At 43.5% G+C, this 25,592-nt stretch overlaps 2 protein-coding genes across 2 annotated transcripts; one reads left to right on the forward strand and one right to left on the reverse strand.

The window, feature by feature from the left end:
* Positions 1–14,274: 14,274 nt before the first annotated feature.
* Positions 14,275–19,707, forward strand: ndufb10 (NADH:ubiquinone oxidoreductase subunit B10). Its single transcript, XM_084328622.1, has 4 exons — positions 14,275–14,499; positions 15,259–15,397; positions 17,028–17,167; positions 19,553–19,707. Exons 1-4 carry the CDS (start codon positions 14,352–14,354, stop codon positions 19,636–19,638), a joined length of 513 nt encoding a protein of 170 aa, XP_084184748.1. The 5' UTR covers positions 14,275–14,351; the 3' UTR covers positions 19,639–19,707.
* Positions 19,708–20,681: 974 nt separating this feature from the next.
* Positions 20,682–24,322, reverse strand: rps2 (ribosomal protein S2). The gene is made up of 7 exons (XM_084328605.1): positions 24,262–24,322; positions 23,758–23,928; positions 23,172–23,261; positions 22,981–23,088; positions 21,733–22,066; positions 20,927–21,018; positions 20,682–20,822 (listed from the first exon to the last, which is right to left on the reverse strand). The coding sequence occupies exons 2-7, from the start codon at positions 23,923–23,925 to the stop codon at positions 20,733–20,735; spliced, it is 882 nt and encodes a 293-aa protein (XP_084184731.1). The 5' UTR covers positions 23,926–23,928; positions 24,262–24,322; the 3' UTR covers positions 20,682–20,732.
* Positions 24,323–25,592: the final 1,270 nt, after the last annotated feature.

The raw sequence follows: 25,592 nt of genomic DNA on the forward strand, positions 1-25,592 counted from the left end.
TGACCGTCAATAATAAGTGGTATTGTTCATCAATCAGTGCCAAACTCAAGTGCTTCACTTAGCATGGTAGAGCTTGGAGCATTGATCAATCATAGATGATAATAACAATTGCAGAAGCAAAATGCAAATCTCTAACTTCCCTACATTTCTCACAAGGTCAACTGATGAGTAGCAACCATGGACTGGCAGGCTTGTGTAATGTCATTTTAGAACATTCATCTTCCATTAATGGAATATTTTTCAATATTTTAGTCTCCTCTTTGGCTCCCTTACCTGTGGCCAACACAGAGGCGGAGGTCGAGGGAATCTCCACCTGCAAACTGGGCTGCATGGGCAGATGCTCCTGATTGGATGGCCCTGTGGTATGGCTCGCCTGCTGCTGTTGTTTGGACGAAAGCAACAATCTGTTGTTATGTTACGTCTTGAAACTGTGTATTTAATGTACCTATGACCAGAGCTCTTTGTCACTTTGCTGGTCAGATTCAGTGTGTGAACACATGTTGTCTCTGACTGATTGATTGATTGATTGATTGAAAAGTTTATTAACAGATTGCAGAATGGGTACAGTACAGTACAGTACAGCTCAATACATACAATTGTTAAGAGGATGCAGACCTGAGAAAGACTTTCGTCTTGTTTCCATCAGGGTCCCCCATTTTCAATTCATCATATGACACACATGCCATACAGATAGACAGTACTGCTACATCTACTGTAAACTGAACTTTCATTTTGTGGCCTTCGTGGAATAGTACAGTATAGTACGCATATTTAAGGGGACCGCAAGGATGGTGTGGATGGTAGGGATGGTAGGGATGGTAGGGACATACAGCTAGTATACTAGCTGTATGTCCCATGTCATAAATGTCAATATGAATTGAAAATGGGGGACCCTGATGTAAACAAGACAAACGTCTTTCTCTGGTCTGCATCCCCTTAACAATTGTTCATTGGTAAACAATCAACTTGACTTTTCAATCAATCAATCGATCAAACCCGTCCAATCTTTCGCCGTAAAGACGCGCATTTCTTCAACCATTATCTGAAATAAAAAATATATCTAACCCTAACTAACCTTACTGTCATGCACTTGTCCTAATAAACTAACCTACACTGTAGCACTCAACTCAACACTTGACGCGGGGCCAAGGCTTGACGGTTAGCGGCCGCACCAAGGCACCATCAATGTTATACGAGCCTGCTACTTCAGACCAGTTGGCAACTATTAGATGGATAATATATTTTGTTTTACAACTTGTCAATTTGCAAGCATTGTAGGCCTACAAGACGGGCAATTATCGTGGCTTAGTGGAAGAAGACGTCCATTTGACAGGGTTAAATTGTCACAGTCAACCGCCACCTACTGAACTTGGCAAAACTTTAACGTTAAGTTGTTAGAACAACGATGTTAAGTCATTGGCTTTTCGTTCCTCTCCTTGACAAAAGCAATTATGTGATGTAATGATCTGACTGTATATGTTTTGTTGTCTAAAATAAATACCATACGTACCTCAGACACTGAGTCTGTGTCAATATCCATCGCTGGGGTTTTAATGATGTGCAGCGGGTACTGTTCACCTGGAGTCTACTCTACTCTGGAGACCAGCTTGTTGCCATGACAATGCGTGAGAACTCTTGTGACGATTATAATGTAGTTAGCAGTAATAATAATAATAATAATAGTTATTAGTAAAACAAATAAAATAAAATACTAAGATAAAAAATAGAACATAGTTAATTAAAAACATAGTATAAACAGAAAATTTTAAAACAACAGCACAAGAAAATTAAAATAAAAAGCTAACAGTCAATGGCCTTTTTAGGTTTTCAGGCCTGCTTTAAAAGAGTCCAGGCTCTGTGGTGCCCTCAGCTGGATGGGGAGGCTGTTCCACAGGCGTGGTGCAGCCTGGCAGCGCTGTTCTGTTGCGCTGTTGCAGCTTTTGGATGCTCTTGCCAGGAATCCTGATGAAGAGTCCGTTACAGTAGTCCAGTCTTGAGGAGATAAAGGCATGGACAAGCTTCTCTGCATCTGACAGGGTTAGAGTGGGACGGAGTGTTGATATATTTTTTAGGTGATAGAATGAGGTCTTGCAGAGGTGTTTTATGTGGATGTTGAAGGTCAGGTGGGGGTCAAATCCAACCCCCAGATTTGTGACTGAGGTTACAGTTGCAGCTCAACACTATCACTGTAACACATACATACATGAGGGAAACAGCAAGGGCTCTCAAAGTGGGGTCCTTACAAGATACAAGGTACAAGATACAAGAGTTTTATTTGTCATGGCATACAGGTATACAGTGAAATGCGGGGGGTCTCGCCCGCAACGATGTGCATAGTACAAGTAATAATAAGAGTCCAACCAATAGAGCGACATAGTGCAATAAACAAGTAAACAAAGTAGGCATATCGGTATCTGTACATGAGCTATTATCATAGGCGGCGCGTATATAAGGCCAGGGGAGGCTATGCCGACCCAGTCTGCGCATTATTATAGGCAGCCTAGGCTACGATATTGTGTGTGTGTGTGCTGCTGCAGCCCGGTGGTGACAATACGCAAGGGTCGGCCAACCAAGGTCAATGGCAGTAGGTGTGGTGGCCGTTTAACATTCCAGACTGCAGGCAGTAACCAATCACGCCGCATCATCAAACTAACCGATGCCAGTCTGGTATTCAAAATCCTCCATGGTCTGACTCTAGCCCCACCCCCACTTTCCGATTTTTCACATCCAGGTTTGCGTGTATACAGTCTTTTACCAACAAACTTGCAGTTCCGCGTTCGGGTTCAGAACTGTTGTACCGGGTGGCGTCTATTAGATTCCTAACGCTAATTTCCATTAAGGACAAGTACATTTAGCAAATCAGCCCTCTCCGTGAGAGCTGCCAAGACCTGGAACTCCATTCCAAGTTACATGCCGCCTGGGCATAACACGGATCACCTGAGGCCAAGGGCTTGCTCTACGAGGGCATGATGAGACTGAGTCAGAGTTAATCAAACCGTGGAAACTTTTTAGAGCTACTATGTACATTGTTTTCAAAGCATGATGAGATCCAAATTACGGAAAATGTTTCCTTCATTGCCGTCGGCACCGCAACTTGTGAACGGCCTTTCCCAATGAGGCGCATCCGAAACTTTTGTTGCAATAAGGTAAGACAATGGTTAATCATATTGGATGCCTTCATTTGAACAATTTATTTTCACTATATGAAATTAGTGGGGCTCGCTGTAGTAGCCTAGTAGACGTGGGTGTGTATTGTATGACATCAGAACCTGGACAGCACCGTTTGCGTGCAAGCAAAAAAGAAAAAGGGAAGATTTTGCGCGCTCCGCACGACTCCCATCCCATCTATAGCCTACCCTAATGTCCAGCTCACCCGGCGCCTATGGCTATTATGGTAGGACATGCTAGGTCCTGTGGCAGTGCAGTACACTGTTAGCTACGGATGAGGCGTTGGGTCTTTATGTACACTGCTACACAATGCTATATTATACGATCTCAAGCTATACTATTCTTAAAGTTACCTTTCCTTCTGTAAAGTGTTCGTAGTGTGAGCGTGTGCAGCATGAGTGTGTGTGTGCTCATGTTAAAGTGGCTGCAGTGTGTGAGCGTGTACAGTGTGTGTGTGTGCTCATGTGTGCTTGTGCGTGGAGAGTTCAGTGTTCAAGGCTCTGATGGCCTGGGGGAAGAAGCTGAGCCTAAGTCTCTCTGTCCTCGTTATAGTCTATTTGCCACCCCATAAAGCCCCATTGTGAACCCGGAAATTTCGGAACCACCAAAGTTTTATGATGGATATGGATAGTACGGATCCCCAGCACTCAGAAACTGCCGGATGCTAAGTTGTAAATGTTGGGCAATTTTTTTATTTGCATAATTAGCATACATTTGCATAATCGCCTAAATGGCCAAATCTCAGAAACTACTTGATCAATTTCAACAATGTTGGAGTTGTTTTGGGGTTATTCGGGATGCTGAATCCAGTTATGATACTTAAGAGAAGAAAAAAGTTTCAAAATTGCAATATTTACTGGAATTTACCAAATTTTGGTGCCATTTTTAATGAATTTTCTGTTTATAAATGTTTCAGAAGATGCAGAATTTATAGATAATTTTCATGGAATGTTCAATTGTAAACAGAATGATAATAATAATAACTTTAATTTGTAGAGCACCTAATAGACCACTACACTTCCGCATTACATTGAAATCGGGGAGGAGATTGCGGGGGGAGCAAATGAATGAATGTGGATGAGAGCCGTGATGTAAGTGGTTGCATTCTTAATCGATCAGAACTAAATCGGCAGAGAAAAAGCCCATTTTTAAGCACCTATTCCCCATGCACATGCGCAGATTGCCCACGGATCGTGACGCCACGCACACCCGCCCTGGACTGTTCCATCAGAGGGGCGAGCTTCGGTGGCCAGTGTCCTTTCAGCCGAACAGGATAATGAAACAATGATCCCACTAAATGGCCAGACGCGTCTTATGGCGACATCTACAATTACCTCATTGAGTCTCCAGGTAGACTAATGTTTATATTTAAGTGCAGTGGTCTGTAGCCACTCACACTACCACCGAAGCTCCCCCCTCTGATGGAACAGTCCAGGGCGAGTGTGCGTGGCGTCACAATCCGTGGGCAATCTGCGCATGTGCATGGGGAATAGGTGCTTAAAAATGGGCTTTTTCTCTGCCGATTTAGTTCTGATCAATTAGGAATGGGTCGCACCGTGTTCAGGAGATTCAGGCGCATACAAGTCTATTCGATCATGTCTCCAGCACCCCCACAGCCGTAGCTGCAATCACTTACATCACGGCTCTCATCCACATTCATTCATTTGCTCCCCCCGCTATCTCCTCCCCGATTTCAGAATCCCGGAAGACTATTGTTGATGAGTTGTTATGAAGAGCTGGCTACAATCCAGGAACAAAGAGATACAATGGTAAACTGGTATCTTCCTCATTCCTGGTTGTTCTGTGTGAAATCTCTCCCCAAACAGTTTCAAATGTTCTCAAGGTCATGTCCTACAAAGTAGCCTCTATACAGTCTGCCCCATTGTTCTGACCAGGATTATTACGTTCCTTTCGGCCTCCTTGCTGACGTGGACGAGAAACCCATCTATAGGCCTAGTTATCAAATTCTTGGTTTGCAATGGTTTTGCACCTTGTGGGTAAATAAAAACTCAGTTTTCATCTACAACTCCTGTTTCCTCATTGTCTCACTGCTTGGTCCCTAACAAGGAGAAATGGGAATTCTAAACACTCTGTGCAAGGCCTCTATTAGGTGGTAAATTGTTCTTTGTTTTCACAATGTGTGCTCTCTATCGTATCGAGATACATATTCCATGTGTATGGAATAACACTCACCTTTAACATTCACTTTAAACACTTTTTAACACTACACCATATTGTATCTATTTATTAGTAAAAGATTTGCACTACCTCTCTAACTCATCTTTGCATTTGTTTGCATTGTGTATATTTTGTATAGTGTTTGGTCTTTATTTTTTTTACTTTTTTAATGTCTGAAGCACAATCTCAGGGGGCTCATACAGAACCAAGCATTTCACTGTAATGTACATGTAGCTTATATGTGACAAATAAGCTGGTCAGGAAGGCCAGTAACATGGTGGGAGTGGAGCTAGACTCTTCCTCTGTCAGAGAGGAAGAGCCTTGCTAAGCTCCACGCCATCATGGACAACCCCTCCCACACGCTATACACAGACTTGGCTGATAGAAGGAGCATGTTCAGTGTTAGACTAAGACTCCCTAGATGCAACACTGAACGGCACAGGAAGTCCTTAATTCCAACAACCATCAGAGTATACAACGCATCACTGTGCCTCACTGCCTCACCACAGAGTGACAGTACAAACTCTGGTAATATTCCTGACTTTTGACTTCTTATTTTTACATATACACTTAAAAAAATTTATTTAAAAAAATTCTACATTTATTACTGTACATTTTACTGTATATTTTTGGCTGTATATTTTAGAATGTATATATTTTAGAATGTATATCCCGGACTGTATTTTTATTGTTATTTGTGATTTTTGACTACCTAAACTTTACGCAACATAGGGGAGGAGCAAACATAGCTTGCATAGCAGCCTTCTAAACTCTAATTTGAAAATTACCTTGAAGAAAAAGTTTTCTGCCAGTGAAGTTTTGTCACAGATATTTGACGGTGAAAGTGACATAGGAGAGAATGTGTCTGAGACCCTGATTATGAGGCGTCCTCCTCTGATGAGAATGAGACCCTTAGTGCAGATGCTCCTGTTGTCTCTCAACCACAAGCAGACACGTTACTTTCCAAAAACGGAAAGTTATCATGGTCCCACTCCCCACTTGAACAACATAATATATATTATGTATGTATAATTGGGTGGGTGGGGGGGAGTAGGGGTAATGTTTTATTTAAATGGTTATTTAGGTAATCAACAAAGTAACATGAAGCACCTGAAACATACATTTGGGTAACACTTTTGATTATAATCATTTTCTGGAGGTTTAAACTGCTGGGGTCAAAATGTCCCCAAGGATAAAGAGTGTAAAGTCAATTTGAGGATAACAGGAGGGTTAACAAAACCATTTCAAATAATTTTAGCCCTGCTAGATAGAGGTAGCAAATAACTCTAAGGATGGCAATAATAATAATAAACGTTATTTGTACAAATTCCATACAAGAATTGCAGCCCAAAGTGCGTCACAGCAGAAAATACACTAGAATACATCAAATGAGCATAAAATAGACAGCATAAATGCAATGCAGAAAATAAAAATACAAGATGATAGAAGTAGATGATCGTAGTGTTCTTGGGGGCATGTAGTTGACAAGAAAATTGCCAATATAGCTTGGTCTGGTTTCATTTAGGGCTTTGTACATAAGGAGGAGGACCTTCAAATCAATTCTAAATGTTACCGGACGCCAGTGTAATAGCCTATAGCTGAGAGTTGAATAAGCTGAAGTATTTTCTTCAGTCGGCTTGGAATAAAGGCATGGATCCGTTTTTCAGCATCCTTTTGATTTATAAATGGTTGTACTTTAGCTTTGTTTCTAAGGTGGAAGAATTATGTTTTTGTCACCTTGTTAATGTTTGATTGATTGATTGATTGATTGATTGATTGATTGAAAACTTTATTAACAGATTGCAGAATGGGTACAGTACAGTACAGCTCAATACATACAATTGTTAAGGGGATGCAGACCAGAGAAAGACTTTCGTCTTGTTTACATCAGGGTCCCCCATTTTCAATTAATCGTAACATATATGACATACATGACATACAGATAGACAGTACTGCTACATCTATACATTTATGACATACCAGATTTGCAATTACAGTACTGTTTGTGATACAAAACGAGTCCAGAAAAAAGAGTATATACATTTGACGTAGAAACTGTACATTGGATTGGGTAGGTGGGGGGGGTGGGGGGGGACTGTACATTGGAGGTGGTTGGGTGGGTGGGGGGGGGGGGGGTTTGGGTAGGAGTGGGGGGGGGGGGGTTGGGTAGGAGGGGTGGGTGGGGGACACTGTACAACTGTACAAACAAAACTGTACATTGGAATATTGACAAGACCATACTTGGTAATTTACTGTACATTGGAGGGGGTTGTGTTCAGACATTTACAGGGGCCAGTTTCGAGTTGCAGTCTCCCTTAGGTGTTTTTTGAGAGTGTTTTTGAAAGTGGGTAGTGATTCACATTCCTTTACAGCTTTGGGTAGGGCGTTCCACATTGATGTGGCATAATTGCGAAACATGTTTAGTCCCTTGTTTGAGCCGAATCTGGGTTTAACATGATTTGTGGAGGGGCGGCTAGGTGGTGTAGTGGGCAAGGCACTCGCCACCAGTGTGGAGACGCTAGGATTCGCGTGTTCGAATCCAGCTCTCCACATTGTTTTCAGTTTAGCTGGTCGTCCGCAGTAATACACATTGGCCGTATTACGGGGAGGGAAACTGAAGGGTGGGGATCGGGCGTTGTGAACAAGCGACTCCTACAAGTCGGTTGGTGCGCCTGCGTAGTAGAATCAGGAAGTGTCGGGGGCAGCGTGAGCCTCCCACGCGTTACTCCTCGACACTGAGAGATCGAGCTGCGCAGGTGAAAAGATGCGACTGCTGTTACCTCAACTACCGGAGGGGACTTGTGCTATGTATGACTTAGTCCACATTGCAGCCGGCTTGTGGGAGGCAAGAAACAGCGTTCGTGACAGGGGAGGGTTTAATTGGATGATACGAAATTGGGATGGGAGAAAATATAGAAAAATGGGAGAAAAAGTCGATAAAAAAAAAACATGATTTGTGGAGCTCCCTCTGGTGTTGTGATCGTGGTATTCACTGACCTTTGGGAAGTATTTTGACATGTACATGGGTACCTTGGTCGTGTAGTGTATCTTGTAGACCAGGCCCATTGCAAGTTGCTGTACTCTGTCGTCTACTCTAAGCCATCCTAGGTTGTCAAAGTGGGCAGGGGTGAAGTGGGTTCTAGGAGTAAGGTCAAGCAGTAGTCTGACCAGTTTGTTTTGAGATGTTTGTAATTTTGTTTTTAGCGCCTTTGAGGTGCTTTGGTACCATGAGGTGCAAGCATAGTCGTAGTACCCTTGAATGAGTGCTCCTGCTAGAGTCTTCAGGGTATTCTTGTTTACCAGTGAGGAGATCCGGTACAAGAATCGAGTTCGTTGGTTGACTTTTTTTATTACATTGGATGCCATTTTGTCACAGGAAAGATTTGCCTCTAGGATGGAACCCAGGTAGGTAATATCTTCTTTCCTTGTGACAATATTGTCACCCACTGTAACTGAGAAGCCGTCGGTCTTGCTGAGTTTGTTATTTGAACCGAAGAGAATGGACTCTGTTTTGCCCATGTGTAATGATAGTTTGTTATCAGCGAGCCATATGCAGATTTTGCCTAGTTCTGAGCTGAGGGTTTTTTCAACCTGTAACTTGTTCTTGTCAGAGACCAGCAGGGCTGAGTCGTCCTCAAACAGGAACAAGTTGCAGTCACAAGCTGACGACATGTCATTTGCATAAATTAGGAACAGTAGCGGACCTAGTATGCTTCCTTGTGGAACACCACAGCTTACTGTGAGGGGGGGGGATAGGGTACCGTTTACCTCCACCATCTGCTCTCTCCCCTCCAGGTAGGATTGCATCCAGCTCACTGATAGACTATCAAAACCAATTGCTTTTAGCTTGTCAATCAGAATGGTGTGATTGACAGTGTCGAAGGCCTTTTGTAGGTCCAGCATGACCATGCCGCAGTATTTGCCCGCGTCCACCTCTTGTTTGATGTGGTAATTTAAATAGAGAAGGCATGTGTCAGTGGAGTGGGATGTTCTGAAGCCAGATTGGAATTCGTAGATTAGATTTTTTTCCGCAAGGTATTTTTCGACCTGTTCGTATACAATTTTTTCCATGACTTTCGAGATGGAGGTAAGGATAGAAACAGGGCGGTAGTTGCCTGGGTCTAATTTACTGCCTTTTTTGTGCAGAGGGGTCACTCTCGCAATTTTGAAGTCCTTGGGGACGTGTCCCTGTTTTATGGAGAGGTTTATTATGTGTGTGATGACTGGGGTGATGGCGACTGCTGAGTCTCTGAGGAATTTGGAGGGGATGTTGTCATGGCCAGTGGCCTTGTTAGGTTGGAGGGCGCTCAGTTTTTTTAGTACCTCATCTGTTGTTACCATTTCCAGTTTGAAGTCGTCTTTGTGGACCCCTAGGTTCTTGTAGTATGCTACTATGTGTTCTGCCCCATAATGCCCTGAGTGGGAGGGTAGTTTGTTTACCAGTGTTGTGGCTATGTTTGTGAAGAAACTATTTAAGTAATTGGCTACATCCAGCTTTTCTGTGATGAGCGTGTTGTCCGTCTTTATGTTTATGTTTGAGAATCTGGTTTTAAGTTTTTTACTGCAGCCTAGTTGGTTATTGAGTAATTTCCAAAGTTCACGTGGTTTGTTTTTGTTTTCCTCGGTTTTGTCATTGATGACATTTTTTTTTGCTGTTTTGATCATGGAGTTTACTGTGGGACTTAAAGCTTACAGTAGACCTGAGTCTATGATAACCAAGACTTGTAAGCAAGGAGTAAGTTTCCCCATAATATTATTCAGCAGAATTTCTCTTGAAATTGAAATTTGGTAAATTCCAGTAAATATTGCAATTCCGAAACTCTTGAGTATCATAAATGGATTCAGCATCCCAAATAACCCCCAAAACCACTCCAACATTGTTGAAATTCATCAAGTAGTTTCCGAGATTTGTCCATTTAGGTGATTATGCAAATGTTGCTAATTATGCAAATAAAAAAAGTTGCCCAACATGTACAACTTAGCATCCGGCAGTTTCTAAGTGCTGGTGACCCATACTATCCATATCTATCATAAAAGTTTGGTGGTTCCAAAATTTCCGGGTTCATTGTGTTGGCAAATAGACTATTACTGGTGCTCGCAGGCGTTTGCCTGAACGCAGCAGCATGAACAGGCTGTTGTTTGGGTGGTGAGGGTCTTTCATTATCCTGCAGGCTCTGGATTTGCACCTCTTGTTGTATAGGACCTGCAGGGTTGGTAGTGCAATACCCGTGGTACGCTCGGCTGAGCGGGTAAAAGGGTCACGAGACAAAATGGGGAATAGAATAGTTCTTTTGACTTTTGTTCTGGCTGGTTTCTATCAGTCTCAGTCAGAATCAAAGGTCTGATCTAGGACCAGTTTTGCCTGATAGATAATAATGAGTAAAATGGGAAAGGGGACCTGGTTAGTGGTCCAAGATCAGGACTCCTTTCTTTGACAAGCTTCATGCATACAGTATGGGTACTAATGATAGTGCTGGTGTCTGCAGGCTTAAACCGCATGAACATCAATGAACAACACAGAATGTTAATACATATTCATGAGATATTTTACATATAATGAACTTATACTCCAACATTTACAAGCCACAAACTGGACTTCAAACTTTCCCAAGGCTCATAACGGTGGTCCCCGCTCTTCCATCCTGATACAGCCGCGATCAGGTACTAGGTAGTTGCAGTAGACCAGACAGGGTCTGGTTGGCTCCCTGCAGCTCTGAGCTCAGCTGGCTGCACCTCTCCAGCACCTCGGACAGCTCCTGAAAACAGGCTTCCATCCCACGACTCTGCTCCTGTAACTAGTGAACATCTGCTCCTTTAACTGCTGGCACGCCACATTGACCTGGTGGGGAGCGAGTTGCTGTAGGGACCAGATGAAGTACACAGGGATGAGTAAAGATGAGCGAGCACACACAAATATTTTACAGCCTTGTAAATTAAAAAGGTGTTTTCCAACATGGAGTTTCTTTTGCACTTTATTCTCTGCATATATACTACTAGTGATTTTACATTAAAGCGTCTCTATGAAAAACAGCTGAATTCCTTTGTTTTAAATAAAAGTTAATTGATTATTGATTCTGCGTTTTGTCTGTTAATATACTAAAATATATGAAATCAATAACTGCTTAATGAATATTTGTGAACTAAAATTATAGAATAATTACTCGTATTACATTTACATTTAGTAATTTAGCTGACGCTTTTATCCAAAGCGACTTACAAGTTCTGTACGACAAGTCATCAGGAAGGGCACAACTCTATCAGCTGAGTAACAATGTTCATCAAAGTGTTGAGTGCTAAAGTGTAGGTTAGTTTATTAGTTAGTTAAGTGCATGATAAGGTTAGTTAGGGTTAGATTTTTTTAATAAAAAAAAGAAATGTATTTCAGATAATGGTTGAAGAAGTGCGTCTTTAGTCGACGAGGAAAGATTGGACGGGTTTCGGCTGTCCTAAGAGGTCTGTAAGAACTGTGACCTTGACAACATCATCCTGGAGTTCTGCAACCATGCCCTGATGAAAAACAACCAGCCTGATATGTGGTCTCTCTCTAACATCATCCCAGTGCCTAAGTCCGGAGATCTCTCGAAGCCAGACAACTACCGTGGCATAAATCTGACATGTGTCATTGCAAAGATGTACAATCGCATGATACTAAACCGGATACGGAATGCCATCGACCCCCACCTCAGGGAGAACCAAAATGGTTTCCGAGAGAAGAGGACCACTGTGGCCCAGATCTTGGCCTTGAGAAGAATCTTCGAGCAGGTGAAGAAGAATAACCTGACAGCGGTACTGTGCTTTATCGACTTCAAAAAGGCTTTTGACTCGATACACAGAGCCGTGATGATGAGGATACTCAAGGCCTACGGAGTCCTTCCCAATCTACTCCGGGCCATAGGGACCATGCACACGGGTACAAGGGCCAAGGTGGTAACCCCAGACGGCAACAGTGAAGAATTTGACATACTGGCTGGAGTGATGCAAGGGGACACCCTTGCCCCCTTCCTTTTCATCATAGTTCTCGACTATGCGCTCAGGAAGGCCATCAATGGACGGGAGCAGGAACTTGGTCTCACAATAACCCCAAGGAGATCGAGACGACACCCCACCATAGTCCTAACAGACCTTGACTACGCGGACGACATCAGCCTGCTCTCTGACCACGTGGAGCAGGCACAAGAACTCCTGTGCAGAGTGGAGACGGAGTGCGCCAAGGTTGGCCTTAGGCTAAATACCAAGAAAACCGAGGTCATAATGTATAACATCCTCCCGGATCATCCACCTCTAAGGACAACAGGAGGCTCTGCTCTAAAGGAAGTCGGTGATTTCAAATACCTGGGCTCGTGGGTCAACTCGTCCGAGCAAGACCTTAAAGGGAGGAAGGCGCTTGCATGGAGGGCTCTGAACGGCATGACCAGTGTGTGGAAATCCAACCTCCCCGTCAAATCAAGCTCAACTTCTTTCATGCAACAGTTGAGTCTGTCCTTTTGTATGGCAGTGAATGCTGGACCTTGAAGCCCACCCTGCAGAAGTCCTTGGATGGGTGCTACACCAGAATGATGCGTGTGGTGCTCAACATCAACAGGGATGAGCATGTCACTAATGCAAACTTGTATGGGGGGGTGCTAAAGGTGAGCGATAAAGTGGCAGTCAGGAGAATGAGGCTGGCAGGTCACTGCCAGAGACACCATGAGCTGCCAACCAGCAAACTTGTGCTGTGGGAACCAATACACGGGCATCGATCACGAGGACGTCCCACATTAACCTACGTGGACGTACTCAGGAGAGATGCGGGAACAGAATGCACCGGCAAGCTAGCCAGATGCATGGAGGATCGGGATGACTGGAAGCACCGATGGAGGGCCCGTCCAAGGACGACCTAGATATAACTGGGGTGGATAGTTCATTCCACCATTGTGGGGCAAGGACTGAGAAAAGGCAGCTTCTCCTTGATGACCCTCCCGGAGCTCGGATGATATTACAGAGAGTAAGCAATGTAGTAGAGTAATACAGGTGCCCCCCAGGGCTGTGTTCTGAGCCCCCTCCTCTACTTGCTTCACGACTGTGTGGCAAAGCACAACAGCAACACAATCATCAAGTTTGCTGACAACACAGCTGTGGTGGGCCAGATCTTCCTGAACAGCCTCTCCCTGAACGTCAGCTAAACTAAAGAGATTATTGTGGATTTTAGGAGGTCTGGGGCTAGGGACTACAGCCCCCTCAGCATCTACGGGGCATCGGTCGAGAGTGAACAGTTTCAAGTACCTCAGAGTCCACATATCCAAGGACTTGACATGGACACACATTGACAGTGTAGTGAAGAAGGCACAACAGCGCCTCTACTTCCTTAGGCGCCTAAGGAAGTTCAAAGTGAGTCGAGAGCATCCTGCCTGACACACCTCCTGGTTTGGGAATAGCACGGCACACGACCGCAGCAGACTGCAGAGAGTGGCCCGATCAGCCGAACGCACAATTGTATATTGTATTGTATATTTGTATAGTGTTGGGACTTATTCCTCTTTTACTTTTACTTATTTTTTATTTATTTTTTTTACTGTATGAAGCACATTCTCAGGGGCTCATACAGAACCAAGTATTTCACTGTAATGTACATCACTGGTGTGTACTTAAAAGCGAACTTGAAACTTGTCCTGTTCTATTACCGTATGCTAACCTGCACTGCCACCTATTGGCCTTCAGTGGAGCTACAAATCTAAACCCGACCTTTTACCTTTGACCTATGTTAAGAAAAACATATATGTTGGAGATGATTAATTAATATTAGGTATAATATTGTACGTTAAAATGCAATACATAGTTGTTAGAGGTATAATAATTGTAACAAAAATGCGAACATAATCGTATTATATAGTACTATAGTATTTAACTAAATCTGTTGACCTCTAAGCGCCATTGTGCTTCTTCAACGCATGCGCAGCTTCGAAAGGAAAGCAGACGAGGTCGAATTTGAGGGGTTTTTTCTGTTTTGCTACTCAAAATAGTGCACAATGCCTTCAGACTACGATAAAGATGCATATCCAGAGCCTCCTCGCCAGACCCCTGTTGTGGATAAACAGACGGGTCTGCCAAATCCAGCGCTGATCCTCTCCAAACTCTTCTATTATTCTGTGGACCTTCCTGTCACCACATTCAGAGGTGAACAAACGCTACAGATAGCGTTGCTAGATTTGCTATAGTGTAGCGTTCTTATTTTATGTTAGTAAATACAATATGCTATTAAACATTTAATCGCATGCAACGAGCAACTATAATCAAATGAAGGGTGAATGTGGATAGGTTAAACAAGAGTCCCGTCGATAGTAGTCCCGTGTCGTTAACTAGCATATTGATTGATTGACTGACATTTTTATTAACAGATGCAGAATGGGTACAATACACAGTACGGCTCAATACATACAATTGTTAAGGGGATGCAGACCAGAGAAAGACTTTCGTCTTGTTTACATCAGGGTCCCCCATTTTCAATTCATCATAACATATGACATACAGATACAGTACTGTAAAACATCCAGACATTTATGACATACCAGATATACAAATATACAGTACTGTATAAGAGTACAACGCCTGTCATATAGACCCTGATTGATTGATTGATTGATTGATTGATTAAAAACTTTAATTAACAGATTGCAGAATGGGTACAGTACACAGCTCAACATTGGAGGGGGTTGGATTGCTACACATCAACTAACATTGCTCGCAAACTCAACTAACGTTTGCTCGTCTGCCTGATGAGTTAAATCATGCATGGGCTCTGATAAGAGTGGCTGAAACAACATCACCACATACCAAATGGTCTAGATACGGCAAACATGGGCTACGTGAGTAGAGCCTATCCCAAACAAATGTAACCACCTGACCTGTGTTGACTGCTTATACCCTTCCTTCTAGATTTTGTTGAGAGTGTCCAGGGTGACAACAGGCCTGCCTACTACCACCAGAAGTTCCGTCGTGTACCTGAGCTGACGGAGTGCCAGCATGGAGACTATTGCTGCTACTATGAGGCAGAGATGCAGTGGAGGAGAGACTAGTAAGTCCCACGTCGTCATCAATGGGGTCTTTTTATTTACAATAGATCTTTATTGCACACACAAGTCCAAGTACACGTTTAGGTCGATGGCCGCACAAAAGGTAGTGTCTGTGTTGCATCTCAGCGTCCCAGTTCTCCAGAGGCAACGTGTGTCACTGTAGATGTTTCAGAGGACAGTCGACACTTATCAGGTGCTTCCAAGTTCAGAGAAGCACCATTGAATGTAATAAGCAGTGCTGTTGTGTGTCAGGTGAGAGAGGTAGGAGGAGAGGAGGCAATAATGATACTGCTGACTGCAACGTGTCTCACACTCCTCCCCAGAAGAGCAACAGATCACGTTGAGTGAGAAGACATCACTGACATTAACTTTATTACATTGCTTTACCCAGGGAGTCATATGCAATGCATTACTGTAAAGTAATGTGTAATATACAGCACCTTTTGTTGGTTAATGACCCCAATACTGGCGATAACTACAGTAATGATACTGAGCTCTTTCGGCACATAGTGTTTACTATGAATGATTTGTGGGGAACAGCCTCTGTGCTGGTGGGACATGGCGTCAGGAGCCAGAGGATCTCTAGTGAGGATCACCTCGTGTTGCCTTGAGTTCCTGAACACTTGTTTTCTTTAGATTAGATTAGATTCAAATGTATTGTCATTATACGGTAAAGTAAAATAAAAAGAAGTTTGGCATTTAACCAGAGTGCAAATGTAGCAGTAAAGTGCAAGAGTAATATATACAGTGTACAGGTGATTAAACTAGGTATAAAATACATAAATTAGTATTACTGAGTGTACTGCTAATCCGATGTATGTACAGAGTTGTAATACCAATATGTACAGTGATACAGGTATAATGACAGCGACAGTATGGTCGTCATAGCCATACTGGCCAGTAACATAACTAGTAGAGTAGGTAAGGGATATGTATAGATATAGTATGCATGTAAAAGGATTATGTGCAGGTATGTAATTAATCGCATGCCTCCTCTGTGAACAGAGAATCCAAACATGGTATCAGTACTTGATGAATTTAAGTTAACAAGGGCCAATTTTAACCCAATATTAACCCAATCAAAACTATATCAAAATATCGGTTTGCAAACTCTCAAACACATTGTGCATTGTCTCATTTGTCCAGTCGTATGCGCTCAGTGCTTCCCAAACACGTGAATTTTTTCGTTAAAAAGGTGCTGCCTTCAAATAGGGTCGTGTTCACTGACGTTGTAAGTGGACATTTTGTGCCTATGGACCAGTTGCCTTGCAGCAGTGTCCTCACCACCTCAACCACACGCACGCCAAACGTGTCGTGTACCCGACTTCCTCCACAAACTCACAAGCTCCATTTGAAGGCATCACTTATCCGAGTATGGATAGTATACCGCGTATGGATTCACCGTGGAGGAATGCAATTATAAACCAAATAAATAAAAAACTTTTTTTAAAGGAATTTAAGGCAACACAGGGTGAGTGATTGATATACAAATTATCACGTTTTTGGGGTGAATGTTACTGGTTAGAGAACCCTGTACTACGAACAGTGAACCCATACACTTGCATTGACACAGTTACATTTGTCTTGGTATATTTCCCTTGAACGCTGTCCTGCTGTGTGTCCCCACCTCAGCAAAGTGGACCAGGAGATCGTGAAGGTCGTCCAGGAGCGCATGAGGGCCTGTCAGCAGAGAGAGGGAAACAGCTACCATCAGAACTGTAGCAAGGAGCTCCAACTGTTCACCGAGGTGACCAGGTCCTTTCAGGCCCGCTGTAAGAACCACACACACACTCACTCACACACACACTCACACACACACACTCCCCTGGCAGTAACTTGAGAAATATGTGGTACAATAGCACGCATGTGTGGAACTTGTTTGGTTTGGTGTATGCCATATGGTTATTGGCAAACTCTTTGACACATGTTTAACAGCAGCCTCTTGTCCAGGGTCATGCTCAAGCAGGCATAATGAGGTGAGTCAGTGCTTATTGCTTGTCCACACACAAGCCCAGGTTTCAGTGGGGTTTAATTTGGGGTATTGCAGTGCTTTAAAACTAGGCTTCAAAACAGTCATATAGCCAGTGTTTGTGAGTAGTGCGTTAAGCAGCATAGTGTATCCAAATGGACCCTTTTGATAGTTCTGTGTGGTGGCTGCTAGTGTGTGAGCGTGTACAGTGTGTGTGCTCATGTGTGCTTGTGCGTGGAGAGTTCAGTGTTCAAGACTCTGATGGCCTGGGGGAAGAAGCTGAGCCGAAGTCTCTCTGTCCTAGTTGCTGGTGTGCGCAGGCATTTGCCTGACCGCAGCAGCTTGAACAGTCTGTTGTTGGGGTGGTGAGGGTCTTTCATTATCCTGCAGGCTCTGGATTTGCACCTCTTGTTGTATAGGACCTGCAGGGTTGGTAGCGCAATACCGGTGGTACGCTCGGTTGAGCGCACCACTCTCTGTAGGGCCTTCTTGTCCTGTGCCGTGCTGTTGCCATACCAGGCAGTGATGTTTCCAGTCAAGATGCTCTCTACAGCTCCGGAGTAGAAGGACTGGAGTATCTTCCCAGATACTCTGAACTTCCTTAACTGTCTCAGGTGGTAGAGGCGCTGCTTCACCTTTTTTACGACTGAGTCTGTGTGTTGTCCATGTCAGGTCCTCTGAGATGTGGACCCCCAGGTACTTGAAGCTGCTCACCCTGTCCACGGTAGCCCCGTTTATCCTCAGTGGTGTGTGTCTCCTGCTGTCTCCTCCTAAAATCCACGATCAGCTCCTTGGTTTTACCAATGTTCAGGAGCAGGCTGTTGTCCTGGCACCAGCGTTCCAGTACCTCAACCTCCTCCCGGTAGGCCTTCTCGTCGTTGTCCGAGATCAGCCCCACCACCACCACTGTCATCCGCAAACTTCACTATGGAGTTGGAGCTGAACCTGCTGTCTCCTCCTAAAATCCACGATCAGCTCCTTGGTTTTCCAATGTTCAGGAGCAGGCTGTTGTCCTGGCACCAGCGTTCCAGTACCTCAACCTCCTCCCGGTAGGCCTTCTCGTCGTTGTCCGAGATCAGCCCCACCACCACTGTCGTCCGCAAACTTCACTATGGAGTTGGAGCTGAACTTGGCCACACAGTCGTGTGTGTATAGTGAGTACAGCAGGGGGCTCAGAACACAGCCCTGGGGGAACCCGATGCTCAGGGTGATGGTGTTGGAGGTCTGACCCCCCACCCTGACTGCCTGGGGCCTTTCGCTCAAAGTCCAGTATCCAGGCGCTCAGAGCGGAGCTCAGACCCAGCTCGATCAGCTTGTCCACCAGTCTGGTGGGGACTATGGTGTTGAACGCTGAGCTGTAGTCGATGAACAACAGTCTCATATAGCCCCCCTTCTGGCGGTCCAGGTGAGAGAGGGTGCTGTGCTGTACTTGGGAGACCGCATCATCAGTAGGGGTGAGACGATACATCGATCCAGATCGATATATCGATCTATTATCAATAATCAAATAGGATCGATGCAACATAAAAAGATCGATTCATATTGCGATACTCTTATTTTGAAAATCCGGCGACGTCATATCCGCCCCGCGGCCAGTATTGTGAAACTCCGTGTAGCTCTGTACAGCAGAGCAGCGCTAGGGAGCGTCTATTTTGAGACCCGATATAAGTCTGAGCAGTTTTTTCCCCGCAACGGGTCAAATGCATCTAACATGCTTTGCATCATCGTAAGCTAAGAGAGAAACGGAGAGGGGAAGTGTGTGTGTGTTTGAAAATACCAGATGAAGTCAGGAGTATTATTATATTGATATTATTTACTGAGGATGGACGGATAATGTTGATATTTAAACATGAAGATCATCATGCAACATAAAACAATTGTAGGAACGGTTTGGGAGAGGAAGGGGTTTTAGCTTGCGTGTTGGGAGTTCCAAAACATTTTACTTAAAGTTTAAAGCTCAATATATAAAAACGTGGCACTTTACAGTGAACAGGAGGTCTATTTGTATTAAAAACAATAGATTATTTTTCATTTTAAATGTCTGGAAGAGCATTCAAGACCCTCTAAAGGGCAAGAACCCCCTGCATGCATCTCATCTGAAATCCATGCTAAATGTTTATTTTCAATTTGTAGCCACTAGCCAGTGTTATTTTATAGTTCAACCATCACAACACTATTGATGTTCCAGATGGAGACCTTGGAGCGTACGCCAGTGGAAGGAAATGCCTCATGAAGCAGAAGGAGAGGATGATGACTGCTCAGCCCCAGGCCTAGACACCTGCTGTAGCTTCAGTGTTCATTGTTCTCCTATGTATTAAATGTAAAATAAATAGGTTTATTGGATCAATTGTCTTGGTTTAATTTTCACCCTGTAGGCTACTGTATCTACCTGTCCAGTATTTGTATAGATGCGGTCAGTGACATTATGAAAAAAGGACCCAAGCTTATTTCCTGTAGCAATGTTAGCTAAGCTCTGACTTCATTGCCGTTACCCATACTGTACAACTCTGAACTCTGTTGCCTACTCATTTATACCTACCTACTGCCCTACACCAATTATCTTTACTACCCACCTCATGTAGTCTACCCATATACTGTGCCATGTACAACAGTGGTGTATATTCCACATCAATATATATATCCATGTCTGAATATACCAACTATATATCCACACCAGTCTGTACATAAATCATTTTACATCTTTACATATCACTTACCTACTCCTAGTTAAGCTGCTGGCCAGTGGCTAACCATACGTTTATTATACCTGTATAACTACACTACTGATTAGCACTACTCGGTATTCATTTTATGTCCAGTTTAATCCTGTACATGGTATATTACTATTGCACTTTACATTTGCACTCTGGATGCCAAACTTATTTTCATTGTATTGACTATACATTTTAATGTTAGTTGACCGGAAATACATTTGGGTCCAAACTTCCCAAGCAATAGAAATCCAGTTAAACTGTATACAACTCTTCCTATTTAGAGCAAATGCATTAGACCAATGCACCATTTTGGAAACAAACGTCTGGCCTTAATTATAATTGCTCAGCATGAATCCATTCTCCAAAGTTCTCATGAAAATATGCCAATACTAAGTTACTACAGACATGACAAAAGTAGACTAATATTTCCGTTCTGCCCAGGGTCATACAATTTCCCCCATTTGTTGACAATGTAATCGTGCTGTGCAGATTGTCAATACTCATCCAACTGTATCTTTTTATGGGCAAGAAATCTACGAGAAACAAATTCCCTTTGGCATTTCATAGATCTGATTTAAAACGAATACAGAAGACGGCATATAGTGATGTTTCAGAATGTTTATTCATTCAACAGTCTACTGTACAAAAAGACGTTTATGAGGAGGCAGCGGCTTGGACAGCAGCAGCCTGGGTCTTCTGCACAGACAGCCTGGTATGAGTCTTGGCCAGGTGGTCTGTGAACTCCTGCAAGGTAAACAACATACATTAGTTAGACAATACAGCTCACCTCCCACTCCAGAACCAAGCAATGATGAAAAGGCATCAGGCCCAGGTGGTGTTATAATAACCTGATAGGGAGACTTGGTGAAGACTGTCTCCTTCCAGAGGTCAGGGGTCAGGTAGCTGTAAGTCTTGGAGATGGCGTCAAAGGTAGCCTTGGCTGCAAGAGTAGAGAAATGGGTTAGAATCTATTTTTGAAAGTACCATTCGCTGGCACTACAGTGTCACTGTGTCAGTAAGTAGAGCACAGAAGGGAGCAGAAGAAGAGACCATTAGGAGGGTATCTGGCAGTATGTAGAGCACAGAGAAGAGAACACTAGGAGGGTCTATCTGGCAATATGTAGAGCACAGAGAAGGGATCTGGTAGTATGTAAAGCAGAGAAGGGATCTGGCAGTATGTAAAGCACAGAGAAGGGATCTGGCAGTATGTAAAGCACAGAGAAGGGATCTGGCAGTATGTAAAGCACAGAAGGGATCTGGCAGTATGTAAAACACATTAGGGACCAGAAGAGACTACTAGGAGGGTCTATCTGGCAGTATGTAGAGCAAAGAAAAGGGGAACAGAAGAGACCATTAGGAAGGTCCATCTGCCGTGCACTACTATACTCAATACTGTATCTCCTGATAACGACAACTACACCATTGGAAGAGGTTAAGCTGAGCAGAGCAAGGAGAAATGCATTCAGTATTTGCAATCACCGGTTTGCAACCAAGATGTCTGCAATCGAATACTATGACCAATATCAAGGCACAGGTTTGACATGTATACTACAAACCATGCGACTAATATCAAGGCAGAGGTTTGATAAACCACATCCTTTCCGAGAGCAAGGAGAAGTCAGTCACAGCTTTAGTGAAATGATTGAAATCTTACCGAAGTTGCCGAGGGTGGCAGTGCAGCCCCTGGCAGAGGTGTAGCAATCATCGATACCGGCCATCATGAGCAGCTTCTTGGGAACGGGGGCAGACACAATGCCAGTACCACGGGGGGCAGGGATCAGACGCACCAGGACCGAGCCACAGCGGCCAGTCACCTTGCAGGGCACTGTGTGGGGCTTGCCGATCTTGTTACCCCAGTAGCCTCTCCTCACAGGGACGATAGACAGCTTGGCCAGGATGATGGCTCCACGGATGGCCGTGGCCACCTCCTTGGAGCACTTCACCCCCAGGCCCACGTGGCCGTTGTAGTCGCCAATGGCAACAAAGGCCTGAAACCAGGACAGAATATCAGTGACTGATGCAAAGAAAATAATTCTGCATTAGGGAAGGTGAAAGGTAACTACATAAGACAATTTTACACCTGCATATAACCCATAACATAATGATAGCATAATATATTAAATTATGCTGTATATGTATACCATATATTCTCACCGTGTAACACAATTACACATCTATCCACACCCATCTGTACATAATGCTTTTTACACGTCTGTAGATACTATATCTGTACATATCCCTTACTAGTTAAGCTGCTGGCCAGTATGACTACACCATAGGGGTGGGACGATACATCGATGTAATTATCAACGATCGAATCGGATCGATGCGATGTAATAAGATCAATTCATATCGATACTCTTATTTTGAAAATCCTGTGACGAGTCTCATAACTGATTGTGTTAAATGGGCATATGATATCATCTCATATCGATCGCAGGCACCTGAATCTAATCGTATCGTATCGTGAGAGACTTTGTGATATCGGCAAATATCGTATCGTTGTCCAAAGAATCGATATCGTATCGTATCATGATGAAACTGGTGATTCCCACCCCTACTACACCATACAGTCTTTATACCCGTATCACTGTATTGTATTGTTTTATTGTATTGTACTGTATTAATTGTATTGTATTGATTTTATTGTATTGATTTGTGTGGACCCCAGTAATAGTAGCCTATGCCTGTGGCAATGGCTAATGGGGATCCGAATAAACTAAACTAAACACATTACAACTGTACATGCATATGATTTACTAATATATACCCAGTTTAATCATCTGTACATTGTATATTACTATTCCACTTTACGGTTACATTTGCACTCTGGTTGGATGTCAACCTTTTCTTTTCTCGTTGTACAATGACAAATAAATTTGTATCTAATCTCAAGCCTCACCTTGAACCTGGTACGCTGCCCAGCCCTGGTCTGCTTCTGGACAGGCATGATCTTCAGCACCTCGTCCTTCAGGGCAGAGCCCAGGAAGAAGTCGATGATCTCAGACTCCTGGAAACAAAGATTTCTTCAGCATATGGTCTTATGCAGTCATGTCCATTTAAACAGGTTTATATACATGGGGTGAGCTCTACCTTGATGGGCAGGGAGTAGAGATAGATCTCCTCCAGGGACTTGATCTTCATGTCCTTGACCAGGCGACCCAGCTTGGTGACTGGCACCCACTATAAGAGAATCTCAAATCAGACAACTTTCTCTTTCGAGGTTCCTGCTAGTTCAATTTACTAGATACTAGTTCAATTTAAGACAAAAATGCGATACATACATCATTTAATCAAATACATTAAGACTGATCAAATAATATTTAAGATTTTTACAAGACCTACACAATTGCGATATTACATTTAAGACAGTATTTTTTTGTCTAAAACCAGCGGAAACTGTATTACCAGTAAGCTGTACAAATGATGCAATAGGATGAAATATATATTTTCCATAACAATGTTAGAGCAGGTGAAAAACAGGACTGCAAGGATGACTTCTAAATGGCACTGGTGCACACATCTCTCTAGAGGCAGCACATGCATGGTACAAGAACAGACGTATAACCAAGGGTCCCGTGCTATACAGACTACACACTATAGGCGGTTACGAACACCGGCTCCATCATCAAATACACAATCGTACTAAATACGTGTTAGTGGCATTAATGCAACTTACTTCCTTGTCCTCGGACTTGCCTCCCCGGGCACCACGGCCCCTGCCACGGCCTCTACCCCGTCCACGACCGCGACCACGACCACGATCGCCAAAACCTCCACGGTCGCCGCCGCCGCCGCCGCCAAAACCTCCGCGAAACCCTCCTCGATCACCGGCGTTGTCCGCCATTTGCTACAAGACAAAAGAACCCAATGAAGTCATTTTTTTTATTTCAATAGCCAATGTGGTCAAAATAATTTCCCCATATCGTTAGCTTGGCCAGTCAATGATCACGAGCGTCGCCGCCATATTGAAAGGCTAGAGTTCTAAGCTATGATCAAAGAGGCTCTATAATTAAGTAAATCAAATATATCAAATCCCACATAAACGTATACATTTAGATACAGTCTGAACACAACTAGTTTGATACATATTTACGGAGTGATTTCAGTGTGTTTAATGGTGTGATGTAAGCGATAATATAGGATTTTGTGCCAACGATTTGGTAGCTCCATGTACACTTACGTGATCTGTATAACAGGAAGAAGGCCCGAGAAAGGTTCCGCTGGCTTTTATTTGACGGCGCCATCGCGATATTTCCTTTTGACGGACTGGTGCCCCTGCTGGTTCCTTCTTGCATTCACATTCAATTCCACCAGACCATCTCTGGATAGATAGGTACAAATCTATGGTCTAAATGCCCAATTTATAATTCTTTTGACCATCTAAAATAAACGTTGTGAGTGTGTCCAGTGGGTGACAATATTGTCACAAGGAAAGAAGATATTACCTACCTGGGTTCCATCCTAGAGGCAAATCTTTCCTGTGACAAAATGGCATCCAATGTAATAAAAAAAGTCAACCAACGAACACGATTCTTGTACCGGATCTCCTCACTGGTAAACAAGAATACCCTGAAGACTCTAGCAGGAGCACTCATTCAAGGGTACTACGACTATGCTTGCACCTCATGGTACCAAAGCACCTCAAAGGCGCTAAAAACAAAATTACAAACATCTCAAAACAAACTGGTCAGACTACTACTCAAACAAGGGACTAAACACGTTTCGCAATTATGCCACATCAATGTGGAACGCCCTACCCAAAGCTGTAAAGGAATGTGAATCACTACCCACTTTCAAAAACACTCTCAAAAAACACCTAAGGGAGACTGCAACTCGAAACTGGCCCCTGTAAATGTCCGAACACAACCCCCTCCAATGTACAGTAAATTACCAAGTATGGTCTTGTCAATAATCCAATGTACAGTGTTGTTTGTACAGTTGTACAGTGTCCCCCACCCACCCCTCCTACCCAACCCCCCCCCCCCCCCCACTCCTACCCAACCCCCCCCCCCCACCCACCCAACCACCTCCAATGTACAGTCCCCCCCCACCCCCACCTACCCAATCCAATGTACAGTTTCTATGCCTAATGTATATACTCTTTTCTTTCTGGACTCTTTTTGTATCACAAACAGTACTGTAATTGCAAATCTGGTATGTCATAAATGTATAGATGTAGCAGTACTGTCTATCTGTATGTCATGTATGTCATATATGTTATATGGGGGACCCTGATGTAAACAAGACGAAAGTCTTTCTCTGGTCTGCATCCCCTTAACAATTGTATGTATTGAGCTGTACTGTACTGTACCCATTCTGCAATCTGTTAATAAAGTTTTCATTCATTCATTCATTCAGTCCATTGATTATTGAAGAGTTTGACTTGTAGATGTAAAACAAGCCTTTTCTAATTTTCACGAATCATCATAGCCCCAAAATATCTCTACATTTTTAGCCAGCATTTATACTTGATTTGACAACGAAAAATCTCCCAGTCTTGGTTTGACTTTG

The sequence above is a fragment of the Notolepis coatsorum genome, assembly GCF_963971535.1.
Source record: "Notolepis coatsorum genome assembly, chromosome: 14".
Lineage (NCBI taxonomy): Eukaryota > Metazoa > Chordata > Actinopteri > Aulopiformes > Paralepididae > Notolepis > Notolepis coatsorum.

Bases quoted from the DNA above. Each gene is read 5' to 3' on its own strand.
- ndufb10 (XM_084328622.1), top strand. From the start codon at position 14,352: ATGCCTTCAGACTACGATAAAGATGCATATCCAGAGCCTCCTCGCCAG. The intron at 14,500-15,258 runs GTGAACAAACGC...CCTTCCTTCTAG, and splicing joins TCCTGTCACCACATTCAGAG to ATTTTGTTGAGAGTGTCCAG. The intron at 15,398-17,027 runs GTAAGTCCCACG...TCCCCACCTCAG, and splicing joins ATGCAGTGGAGGAGAGACTA to CAAAGTGGACCAGGAGATCG.
- rps2 (XM_084328605.1), bottom strand. From the start codon at position 23,925: ATGGCGGACAACGCCGGTGATCGAGGAGGGTTTCGCGGAGGTTTTGGC. The intron at 23,089-23,171 runs GTAGAGCTCACC...CTTTGTTTCCAG, and splicing joins TCTACTCCCTGCCCATCAAG to GAGTCTGAGATCATCGACTT. The intron at 21,019-21,732 runs GTAAGATTTCAA...CTACTCTTGCAG, and splicing joins TGCCACCCTCGGCAACTTCG to CCAAGGCTACCTTTGACGCC.